Source organism: Falco punctatus (assembly GCF_963210335.1).
Source record: "Falco punctatus genome assembly, chromosome: Z".
In the NCBI taxonomy this organism is placed as follows: domain Eukaryota; kingdom Metazoa; phylum Chordata; class Aves; order Falconiformes; family Falconidae; genus Falco; species Falco punctatus.
In genome coordinates, this window is record NC_137586.1 from 32,236,449 (window position 1) to 32,249,697 (window position 13,249).

The 13,249-nt window shown below is 37.9% G+C and overlaps 1 protein-coding gene across 20 annotated transcripts in view; it reads right to left on the reverse strand.

Moving 5' to 3' along the window:
- Window positions 1-13,249, reverse strand: part of PTPRD (protein tyrosine phosphatase receptor type D) — a 467,311-nt gene that overhangs the window by 122,728 nt on the left and 331,334 nt on the right. For all 20 annotated transcript variants that reach the window (XM_080372008.1, XM_080372009.1, XM_080372005.1 and 17 more), the window contains 4 exons: window positions 12,360-12,629; window positions 11,068-11,649; window positions 2,102-2,235; window positions 695-839 (listed from right to left, as the gene is read on the reverse strand). In XM_080372008.1, the coding sequence (XP_080228134.1) occupies window positions 695-839; window positions 2,102-2,235; window positions 11,068-11,649; window positions 12,360-12,629 (1,131 nt within the window). The remainder of the gene's footprint in view (window positions 1-694; window positions 840-2,101; window positions 2,236-11,067; window positions 11,650-12,359; window positions 12,630-13,249) is intronic.

Here is a 13,249-nt window from a genome sequence, read left to right on the forward strand (position 1 = left end):
TGAGCATTCCAAATAGCTGAAATGGCTCCCAGGATAAATAAATAGCTTTTTTATTCACCACATTATTGATTCTGGATTATTAAAATTAAAAGCTGCCTTGCCATTATCTCTAAACCTAGTCTTGTGTTAAATGATTGGTTTTTTATGTTTATTCTAAATGCCTTAGAAATGCTTCAGAAGCACATTTAGCTGTGGTTTCCAGGTCTGCAGCAAAGTATTTCCAGTTACATTAATTACTATTAATATGTAACACTAACAAGAAATGATGGTGTAATCACAACTGTCATGACTGCAAATTGAAAGGCCCCATGTCAACTGAGAATCTGAATTTTCTGTTTTGAAGAATATTACTTTAAGAGAAGGCATTTAATTTAAAACAAATAGAAACAGAACTTCACTAAGTTTTAAAATGATGTGTAATGCAAACTGTCAGGAAAGCATAACTTATCAGGCAAAGGTAGCACTCTTGGACATCATCCTTAAATATCTGATTCTTTTAATTAAGTCTTAATTTAAATATTTAAAGATGTATACATAAATCCCTGACAAATTTTTGCATCTCATTAGAAGACAAATGTGATGAGTTTCATGACATTTCGCCTTTTCCTTTGCTGCTGTCTGTCTGGGCTACCAAAATTAATCCCTTTGAAAAATACAGAACAAGGGAAAAAAGTTAGCAAGGAAAGACACCTACTTGACTGCATGGTTCTTGCCGAGATTTCTGCTGTTGAAGCACCCAGGCCCTGTGGAGAACGTGCAGCTAGACGGAATAAGTACAAGCTGTTTGGCCTTAAGCCTTGCAGGCGATAAGATGTAGTAGGTTCTGTGGAAACCCGTTGCTAAAGGTAGGTAATAAAACAATGAATGTCTTGGTTAATATTCAGAGACACTGAATTCAATATGTTCCCTATAGAAGAAATACTTTTATACTTTGATGATAATATTATTAAGAAAAAATTAAATTCAGGAAAATAAATCAAAATAAAACCAAACTAAACCAAACCAGAAAATGAATACATTACATTTGACAAACACACATTAAGGAAGCTCACTGGGTAAAACTTAGAGCCAGAAATATTGCTTGACTGTTTGAGGAAGTAATTGCTGTGTACAAAGTATAAAAGCATTTTCAGAGTATAAGGGTAACCTATAGTTACCCTTTATGACAGTGAATGACAGGATTTTTTAATGTGAGTAATCTTGGGTTTAACCTCACAGTTAAATTCATGTTCAAACTATTTAGGGAGGAAGTTTTTCCAAAGGGTAACTTATTAAGCAGAAGCCTGCATCCTATTTGGAGGTGAAATACAGGTCTGGCCCCCTTCCACAAAGTAAGTTTATGCGTTCACAGTATATGTGTAAAGCCTCCATAAACATAAGCTCAGTTGAAGCATCAGCAATGAGTTGATGATGCAGGAGAAATCAATAAGGCTGATAATCTCCTGCTGCCTTCTGAGACTCCTGGCTTCTTTCTTTTGTCTGGGACATCTGACATCACATGGTTTCCATATCAGAAGGACAGTTGATTCTAAAGTCTGTGGTACTGACACTACAGAGGCCCTCAAACAGAAAATTCTTCAAGAAATAATGGTACAGAAAAAGTCCATAGCAGGTTTTTATCTCTAGGAAATGAAACATATTTTCTTTTCAAACATTATAGAATGATTAGAGAAGCTTAAAAACTCTCCTACATGGTGGCAAAGAGGAAGAAAAATTCTCTAAGGCTGAAAATAGACTTCAAATTCCAAGTGCAAAAAATCTTAATTAGTTCATAACATGCCCCAAAACACTCTGCTTCCAAGCCTTTGTAGAGGAACAGGCTTGGAGAGGCATAATCAATGTCTGAAACTGGATGCAGCTTCTGTGGATGACTCCTCACAAACAACAACAAAGTTCCACTGACTGGTGGTAGCTATCAATAGCACCTTCTCCTGTTCGCACATTCAGTCTATCATTAGGCTGACCAGTGCATTTAACAACAAAGGCTGTTAAGGGCTCAAAGACCAAGGCGTTTGTGCTAAAGAAAGTTACTAATCCATCCATTCCAAACGATTGCAGCATTTTATGTCTGACTCATTAAAGAAGATGTCTCTTCACTTACCTCCTCCCCATGTTCCCCTTCTTTGTAAACCAGTTCATAGCTGGAAATGGTATCAGAGCGTGGAGGTGTCCAGGAAAGTAATATGCTTGTTTCAGACTCAGGTTCTGCTTTGAAGTTCAAAGGCTGACCAGGCACTAAAGAAAAAGTTGAGCAGTGTTGCCAATGTTTTATTTGGCTAATTCAACACTTATCTTTCAAACCTTTTAAGCTGTTATCTCTGAACATTTCACACAATACTACTTTTTTTGAACTTACTGAACTTAAACAAATTGATTAACTGTACAATGAAATAAATTAATCTGAGCTCAGATAAAGAATAATAATATATTTAGTTAACACATTACAAATTATCAAGGATTTCAAATAAATGCTTTGTAATGTAAATAATGCACACAGAATTGCAATGCAATTGAACAGAAGCCTGGTAATGAAAACCAGCAACCTAATAACCTATGTGAAAATGGCAAATATGTATGTGTATATATGTGTGTGTATATGGGGAAATGCTAGTATTACGTAAGGCTGGCTGGAACAGTCAGCAAGAAAGAGCTAAAACTATTACACAGACTTCCAAATCGGAAAATGGTTTGCTTAGCTTATCAATAACTAAGAAACTAAACACACCCTGCTCTTTAAGAAGACACTTAAATTTTGAATGTTTTTGTAACCTGAAGTTATAACCTACTGAAGAGATCTTCAGTAATGTTCTTATTAAGTCACATATTTCTACTCTTTTAATGACTGTTATTTTTACCAATATAGCTGACTTTGTACTAATACTTCCTAATTGCAATAACTTAAATGCCGTTTTGATTCCAGTAGTCAAGAACATTATCTGTTGTTACATCTTGTGCAATGATCACATAAATTATCCAGACTAAATGTTACCATCATTTATTTCTGCAAATCTACGGAAAATAATAAGGCTGACTGGGAAAAGATGGCAAAATATAACCCTGTTAGTGAAATATATAAAATCATCTGGGCACCCAAGTTCTAAAACATTACTTTTAGTTAATAGTGTTGTTGATAAGGCATTTCTAGATTAAAAAAAAATAAAAAATTGCATGCTCTTATTTTTAAGATAAAAAGGTGAGACACACTTCTCAGCACATACTGTCACAGTTGATAATGATAATTTCAAAATCATTTTTTTGGGTACAATTTTATTATAGCATTACAAGTACATTTCTTTTGTAAAGTAAAAGACTTCAAAACTTTTATAATCATAATTTTTATCTCCCCAAGACTTCTACTTAATGTCACTCTGAGGATAACACTGCCCTTGTGTATGCTGGTGCAGGTTTGATATCTAACTTTAGATAAATAGACAGATAACCCGTCAACAAGGTGTATATTCAAGCTCCTGTGTGGAGGTTGCAAGTCCCTACCTTTCACTTTTTTTTTCTTGTGAGCAATTCCAGAAAATATCAATGAAGTATTTTTGACAGAAATACTTCTAATTTTATCCTTTTAAAATTGAACATATTTGAAATTAAGAGGGAGACAGTGGGGTAACAGGATAATTCCTAACTTTGAAACAGATTTTGAAACACCACTAGATCAAACTTTAACTTGGCAAATCTATAGCATAGTTGTATAAATTCATTTACTAGGTGAACTTTACAACTTTTTAGGTTAGCTGCTTCAAAACACTCCTGAGGAAGAATCAGACAACAGCTGCAGATGGGCCTCCTGTTGAACACAGCTTAAAGTAGATGTGATGCCTGACTGCAGACTTGCCAAAACTTAACAATGAATTCGGACTCTAGGCAGCTATTTGGAAATGTTTGTTTTGCTACAGGTTGTTCCAAATGCATCTCATGAAACTCAGGTGGATATTTGGCTGTAGGCATTTTGTTTGCTTCATCTGACAAAAAGATAAAAACTGGTAAAACTGACTTGTGGAAGAAATGTTTTGCTTCAATGTGTATCAAAGGACAGGCAAAAATATTTTGGCAAAGTAACTGAGCAGCACAGTTGGAGCTACGAAATCAGCTTTGCTTGGTCATGGAAGGTCAAACATCAGCTTATGTTATTTGTACCACGCTATTCATCTTGTGTTTGACATCTCTATCCGTGACCTGGAGGAGGTGATGGAGGGCATGTGTTCCAGGTTTGCAGATGACATCAAGCTGGGGGGGACCAGCTCACACACTCAAGGGCCAGGCTGCTGTTAAGAGGGAACTGGAGAGGGGGGAGGAACAGGCTGATGGTTCCCCATGAAGTATAGCAAGCCCTGTCCCAGGAAGGCAGAGCCCTTCAGGGACACAGGCTGGGGCTGATGGGGCCACGGAGCAGCTGTGGGGGATGGCCCTGAGCCCTGGCACCTAGCAGGCTGTGAGCTGAGCTGGGGACAGCCCTGTGGCCAGGCAGCAACATGACCAGCAAAGCCTGGGGTGCTGTGAGGAGGCAATGACCACAAGAGCTAGGGGAGGGCAGGGACTTTCCCCCTCTGCTCAGTGCCCATCAGACCACATCTGGGTACTGCATCTGTTTTGGGGCCTCAGCAAGACTGCTCTGGGCTGGGGACTTGCCCTGCAAAGAGGCTCCAGGACTGGGGCTGGTTCAGCCAGGAGAAGGGATGGCTTTTGGGGCACCCAACAACATTCCTGATGCTGATCGGAGAGATGGAGGAGACACAGTTGGGCCCTTCACTGCAATGTGTGGCAGCAGGGCAAGAGGCAGTGGTACAAGTTGAAATGTGAGAGGTTCAGGCTGGAGGTAAGGAGAATCCTTTTCCTGAGGACAGTCCAGTGATGGAGCCATGGCCCAGGGAGGTCGGGCTGTGGGGAGGTTTATGCCTCAGTTGGGCGAAGCCCTGAGCACCCTGGTCTGACCCCACAGCTGAGCTTGCTCTGGGAAGGGCCCAGGGCTGGAGACCTCCCCCAGAAGTTCACCCTGCCAACTGAATTGTCCTGTGATGCTGTCATCTGTGCTTAACATAGGATACATGGTGGAACACAGCTATGCAGTAATTGTGAACGACTAGTCAAGTGACCCATATGAGGGCTGGTGTCACTCGTTATGATAAATATGGATGCAGATGGAGAACAAAAGGTATCTCCTGTCTCTCTACACGTTTTAAGACCCTCATCCTCCCAGCATTCTGTTCAAGAAAAAAAACCCACCCTTTAGGGTTTTAGGTCTGCAATTTATCATTTTATAAGACAATCTGATGGCTAGTTGGACTTCCTCAAATGCTGTTTGCCAAAATAATATCTCGCTGCAAAGTCTAGTCTCTCCTCACATTTTTCAACCACAGTTAGGCAACTCTGAAGCTGAAAAAACTGATAGAAGAAAGAGGTGACAGGGAAATCTGCATCGCTTCAAACAGATAAAAGAAGATGGAGAAGAAAGAAAACAAAAACAAAATAACAGCAACTAAACAAACTGTATTGCTGATAAACTCTGGTAGGGAATGCAAGGCTTAAGCCAAAGGAAAAGTATTAGATAAAGAAAGTGGACAATAACTTTTAAACAATTTAGGATTTATGCCTGGAACACACATCTGTTATAAAAATTCTTCAGTGGCACATGGGAACTAAGCCAAGTGGGAGCAACTGACAGAAGGTAATGGTCTCCTTCAGAGATGGAAAATACCTAGGGAAACTGGAAAATCTATGTATATGGACTTTATACTCTTACTGAAGAGTTTTTAATTACACAGGTCAAATCTCACTTTCCCTGTTAGTGCTGTACCTAGTCAGCTCACTGAACAGGATCTTTCTGCATGAGCATTCTCTCTATATTGTCTGTTCTGCTTTGAGGTCAATGTGCTTTACAAACATACATTAAAATCCATAACTTCCCTGTGCACCAAATTTCTTGCTTGTAAACCTGACATAACTTATGTAGTACAAATGATGCAACACTGCAGAGCAGTGACAAAACAAAGAACAAAGTCCCGAATTAGTCTTTTCAAAACTTCATACCAAGTTCAACACCTTTGCTGGCCTAGTCCATGTTCATTGCTGCATAACCAAAACCAAACACAGATTGCTGGACCTTGTCCTACGTATGTGGTTCTATGTCCATCTCTGACTCAAATGCCAGAACAGAATAATAAAATGGGGTCTCAAACTGGAAAGGCACTGTAGTTTCCCACACAGCTCCTCAGCTGGCTGCAGTAACCAGAAAAACACTCCAGGGCTGTGCTGGGTTTGCAAGTGATGCTGGAAAGAGAGGAAAGTCTCCAGGTCAGAAGGGGTCCCATGACATTTTTAGGGTGAAATCCCTACCTAAAGCAAACTCAATCAGTTAATTAGGAATGACTTTTGCAAAGGAAAATAGATTGATCAAGAGAATTTACAATCAGTTGGGAACTGAAAGGGACCAAGAGTTCATGCTTCTGCTTGCTCTGGAAGAAGTGTGAAGCTCTACAGAGAAGCTATTACAATTCAAGAGTTAATGTGCTCCAGAGTTTTGGGTTTTTTGTTTTGCAAAACAATACTTGTACTTTTTGTAACACCAAATTCTCATGGAAAATGATTACAAAATAAAATGTGTAATGTACTAACTATATGAGCATGCTGTTCTCCCTCTTTCAGCTACAACAGAAATAACCTCTTCAAATTATTCTAAAGATAGCTGAGGTTTTCAGTTCTGCTGGATCAAACACAGAACCACAGTATTCAAAATAATTAACAACAAATTTTAAAGTCCAAAAAGCATAGCACATTTTGTGAAAAAAAAAACAAACCCAAAACCCAAAACAAAACAACAACCAGAAATTCATAAATCGCTTTCTTAATATGTGTAGCTGATATTGAGAGAGCCCACAAAGTAAAAGAAAAAACTTAAAGACAGAGTCCGTGTAGTCTTGACAGAGTTGTTCTGCCCACAGCCTACAATATTGCAATGGAATAGTCTTAACATTATTTCAGGCTGGATTCTTTCATATTTAAGTTCAGTGCCAAATGTAATGTGTGGACTTTTCCAGCACTCAACTCATCCACATATTTGCAAACACCTGGACTAGAAAAAAAGTCAGATTAAAAAAAAAAAAAATCCCATAACCATACCCTATTTTGTATTCTAACAAGGAAAGAACTGGAGAGATTAAAGGCTTAAAAAAATAACACTCAGTGAGGGTAATATCCTCATTATATGTCTTATCATGTTAGCATTTAAATGAAGTAAACATAGAGACTGGGAAACTTAACAGAAGTTAACTGTGCTTTGACAGCAGGGGTGTTCAAAAGCTGAAATATTCTTTTCTACCTGACCAGGAACGTTACTTAAGGAAATATTGTCACTTAAAAACTATTCTGCAGCCCATCTCAGCTCCAAATCGTTCTTCTACCATCTGCTTCCTTGCACTACACGTGAGTTTCCAGCTACTTGCTTTCAGCGCTTCCCTTGTCAAAGTCCATTTCCATTAAATGCTTCACTAGGAGACTAGTACTGTGGAATTTCAGACGTGAGGTTTCCCTATTCATGTGTTCCTGAAAGAATCTGAAATGCCTGCAAAATAGCTAGCTTGCTACAAAGCAGAACTGTATCCCCTTGCTACAGACTCCCTTCCTCTGAATTTCTAATCTTTTACAATAAGAACTCCAGGACCATTAACTCATTTCCTTTAAGCTAAGGCTTCACTTATGTGACCTCCAAGTCAGATACTTGACCTTCTCATTACTGTCCTTTTCTCTATGTTAAAAAAGATTAGCCTTCTAGAACTGTAATAAACCTTAGTCTTCAAACCACTGCCAATCCTTGGTTTAAAAGTAACTATAGGTTTTATATTGTAAGTTCTTGCTTAAAGTAGCATCAGAATATTTTTCCTCTCTCTTTCTCCAATAATACATCATCCAAAAGACCTTGTATATCTCTCATTCTCCCCTCTTTCTACCTAAGCTCAGAATAAAAGAAGGATTCTCTGAATGCCTTCAGTAGCTATCCTCTCTTTGCACATTAAAAACCTAACCTAACCAAACCAAACAAAGCTCAGACTTTCAGTTTAAAGCTCAAGAACTTTCCCGGTACACACAAGGTAAAGGATGCTGCTCAGAGTATGCATACTTTTTATCAGTTTAAGCAAAAAAAGGAAATATGAGAAGATACCTAAGAAGTGTGTCCTGAGCAGCTAAATGGAGACAAACCAACACAGTTTTTGTTTTTCAACAAAAAAAGAAAAAGGAAAGGAAGTATCACACTAACACGTATACTGATATTTCTTTATTCTAAAGCTTGGTGTAAGTCAATTCACCTAAATCATATACTGGTCCTGACTCCATCCTCAGCAGAATCAAATCCTTTGACTAAAAACTGCAGAATAAGGACTTCCTTAGGTGTAGCTTTTAGAATGCATTATTCAAAAGGCTCAGCTCTACAGCTGTTTTCTGATTATTTAATTTCTTAAAATGCTGTCTCTTTACAGTAAACACTGCTGAAAACAACTAGGCAACAGGACATGTCTTTTCCTTAAAATGCATAAGCAGAATACTGAAACACTGAACATAAAGCTTTTATTTTTTCTAATGTTTGGTTGTCTGAAAAACACTTCCTTCTCTTCGTCTCAAACTACATGCACCTAGTTAATATTTTAATTAGAAACCTAATTTTCACAATCAGCAGAGTTTCACCTGACCTGCCAAGTGAGAAGCCACCCATACAGCCATTTCAAAAGAACAATTCTGCTGCACTAAGAAAGCAAAGATTCTCATGAACAGGCTTTTTAAAAACAATTTATTCATTTTTTATAATCTGTCTTCAAGGATCAGAATACACATAAGGCATGAAAGCTTTGAGGGAAATCAAGTTAACAGAGTCTGTAAGTCACAGCTGTCAATCAGATTTTGTTGTATTTATACTCTTAATATCCCCAAAGTAAGCCTAAAGGGTTAAATTACACATTGACAATGACAGGCTTATTTGTTTCAAAAAAGGGAAAAATAATATAAAAAAAATCAACTGAAATGTAATCACCATCCCATTCTTATTTTTACTCTTTACATATGTTTCCATTAAATCCATTTCCACTGTTTTAAAATGGCACTTTATAATTCACTATAGTTTTTTGGATGAGATTCAGCTTGACAACCAAAACAATCATATTCAGATTTAGATAACAGGAAATCTGTAGAAGGGTAAAGGAGGGCATTTTATTCTGCAGTGTTCACTGAAAAGAAACTGCTGGATAGAAGAATGGGAGAATCTTAGTTTTTAAACACACCCTGAACTGGAAAACTGCACTAGACTTTCTTAGCTATTCTCTTTTATGACTTAAAATGTCTGTATTTCAAGCACAAGTATCAGTGCTTAAAAGTGCCTTCTGTATGCAGTCAAAAATAAACAATGTCAACTCGACTTCTGTTACAAATCTAAAAACACGTATTGAGAATCCCTCCTGAACTGTTAATGTTGTCATAATTTCTTCAGATTGCAACAGTAATCAGAAACAGACAGGCACATTTAATGGCTAGAAAATTAAAGCTCTAGAAAGGTTTTAATAAACAAAGCGTTTGTCAAGTGATCTCAGCAAGTAATGGGACTTGGGCTGGTCCAGCTAAGCCTCAGTACTCATCATTCTGGTTTCTTCATCCTTCTCTGGGGAAGCCACTGAGAAACTCTTGTTAAAGTAAGAGTTTTACAGTTTTAAGTGAAAGCACAGATGAGGCTCACTAAACCTTCTTTCAAAGCTTTTTGCACATGGATTCAAAAAGAAGTCAGATGTCAATATCAAAACTAGTTCCTGAAAAAGGTTACAATTGCCAAAATTAAACTATTTTGTATGTATTTACATTTGCATGTGCACACAGACACATTCTAATGTACCATTAGAACGTCTAAAAAAGTTAATTTAGTAACTTCTGAGCTGAGATACTGCAAAAGGTAACACCTAGACCTTTCTGTAACACAACACTGAGAAAGGTTCCAGGGCAATACCTCAATTTCTGTTCTCTATTAAATGCATATTGTTTAAATGCAGAAGTAAAATGTGGATGAAACATAACTGTCTTCAGTTACACCTTAGAGATACGCTTTGTGACTCTGACAGATGCTAAATTCTTCAACAGGAAACTTTCCAGTACCAAAAATTTCAAGTAGCGTTATATAATATTTCTAGGCAATCACTGACCTATAGTAATACTTCATAGTTTTCTCTAAACCACTAGACAAAGGGAGCTTTTATTTCTTATTGCTACAATAAAACACTTTCTGCAGTGTAGCTCCACCAGAGCTTCTTGCTTTTGATTTCATAAAAATTCTCTGCCATGTTTTTCACTATGCTTGCTTGTTCTTTGCTAATAAAACTAATTCATGGACCTAAAACTCCTGCACAGAAACAAAAGTAACTGAAAACACAGAACAAGAGGATGGTGACCTTGTGTACTTTGTAGGGGCAGGCTGGATTTCATTTATAAACCCAACGTGTACAGATCTGTTTGCTTGCACCTACACAAAGGTCTGCTGGTTTTTTAATGCTTCCACGTGCTTCCAGAACCTTACCAACTATTTGAATATACATGCAGTACACATCAATTTTAAATTTCCAAAAGCAAGATTCACTAGAGTGATGTAGCATAAGGGAATCACATGCCATCTAAACAAAACCCACCAACACAGGTAACTCCTCAAATAAAGCTGTGAAGAACTACCTGACAAACACTTTTGGTGCATAGAGCACTGACAAATAGAAGCTGTAACATTTGGCCACCTCCAGGATGAAGATGTGTCCCTGAGACCTGAGTTAAATTTCATTTAAACCTCAGTCAAACTTATTGAGATTGATGAAAAAAGAAATGAAAGGGTGAGGGGATAATTTCCACTCTGCAATAATGACTTGTACTGTGGAACTGAGTAAAGGGTAACTGCAAAGCTGCCTGAATGAACTGGCTCTCCTTCGGAGCAAGGTTTTGTTTTTTCTTTTTTTTTTTTCAATTTTTAAAACTCAAATTATCTCTCTGCAACATTTCTGCATGCACTTAGGTTTTTTTCACAAATTCTGTTAATTGTTAACTTACCTCCTGTTTGAGTGATGACTTGGATGTCACTAGAAAGTGGTCCATCCCCAACAGAAGTAAAAGCAAGAACCTTCACAGAGTATGTTTTCTGGGGTACTAGATTCCCGATAGTGGTAATATGGCTGTCAGCCACATTGTGCTTCATCCAGCTGTTGACATGTTGAGTGGGGTCCATGGTGTAATAAACTCTGTAACCTTGTATTTGTCCATTAGGTTCCTCAGGTTCTTCCCACTGTACCAAAATGGTGGTAGAGCTCAACATACGGGCCTGCACATTGCGTGGTGCACTTGAAGGTGCTTGCTCTGAAGTCCTTGTTGACACAGGCTCACTCGGTGGCCCTCGCCCAATGTTATTTACAGCAACTACCCGAAATTCATACTCCGAATATGGGCTGAGGCCAGCCACGCTGTAGCGTGTTGTGGCCACCCCATCTATTTCCTTATATGGCTCCTCGGAGTTCTTGGGTTTGTGTTGGATTATGTAGTAAGAAACTGGCTCAGGGTTTCCAGAATCCCAAGTCAATGTTATGCTTGTTGCTGTGCTTTCTGTCACCACAGGTGTTCCAGGAGGTTTGGGTAAGGCTAAAGAGAAATGACCAAAAATACAGTTACCACTATGTAACAGTGGACATTAACTATTACAATGACTACCTTAAAAAACAAAACAAACAACAACAAAAAAAAAAGAAAACAGAAAGATTGGAATGGAAAGAAGGTATAATCTGTTCAGAGCAAGCTTTTGGCAATTATGATTTACTCCAGAAATCTATAAAAAAATCTTCAAGTTATATAGGATAAGGTTTATTTGATATAAATTAATGATACTGACTTTTGTAATAGATCCCATAAACATATGCAGAAAAGGAATCTTATAGATAGCGCACCATTACAATTTACTTTTCAGATATTTTTGGAACCTCTAGTTTCCAACTACTCAGTGAACACAACACGTGGACACCCAGCAACTCTAAAATCCAAATGAGTGATTCCTAAAGACTGCTGCTGTTGACAAGTATATGCAAGATTGCAAGATCCTTTATTTACTTGAAATAAAGGCTGGGAGCTAGACACAGGAGAATAATGGAACATTATGATGAACTTATTTACTGGTGTTATTGCTGTCTGAATCTGTATTTTGCTTTACACCAGCAAATGGCTGGACTATTTAACCTCTTGATTTAAGAGGGTAAGAGGCATTTAGTCCCTTTCAGTGCAATATATTTGCTCAGAATATGGCAATGAAGGAAAGAAAAAGACTGCACTATGTCCAAATATATGTGCTGGAGATATACCTTTGACAGTTATCTGCGCTATTGCTTCTATAACGCCAAGGGTAGACATAGCAACACAAGTATAGTTTGCAGACTGCCTGACATCATTAAGCTCAAGGACGTTCCTCCCTATTGGCATATCATCCTCAGGTGTCAAATCTTCTGCTCCTAGCATCCATTTCACATATGGCATTGGTGACCCCACTGCAACACACGTGATATTTACACTCCCGCCAGGCATGATCTCATGATTGGTGGGGGGAATAGAGAACCTCGGTGGGACCCGTCGAACTGGAACAAAACACAAAAAAAGGTAATAACATATACAAAAAAAGAAACTGAATCTTGCATACGGACTACATGCAGTGTACAGACACAATTTAACGTTTTAACGTGTTATTCTGATCTGCCAGAAAATATGTATAAAAGAAATACAAGAATAAACAAGAATTTTGTCTGTACACAATGTGAATTATTCTACATTTACTTGAAGATATTAGGCACATTCATACAAAGGCTGATTCAGACCTATTAGGGCCCCACACTTAACTAACTACATACTAACAATACACAAACACCATGCAAAAGATATACACATACACGCGAGCACACACACACGCACACATATATAAATATATATATATATAACTGCATTTTATATGCCTATATGTGTGTATATATATATATATATATGCACAGAAGAAAACTGGAAGGTCAACAGCATGCTTAAGTTGATTGCCAAAACCAACTTCAATGCTGCGTGCTTCCAGCTGATGTGAATAAATGTGCTGGGCCACATTGTCACATCACAGTCCTGGAACACACTGCTTACAGTACACTGAAAGTGCAATTTCATTTGATTTCAGACTCAAAGTATATGCAGCCTCAGAATCTCACACTAATACTGAAAC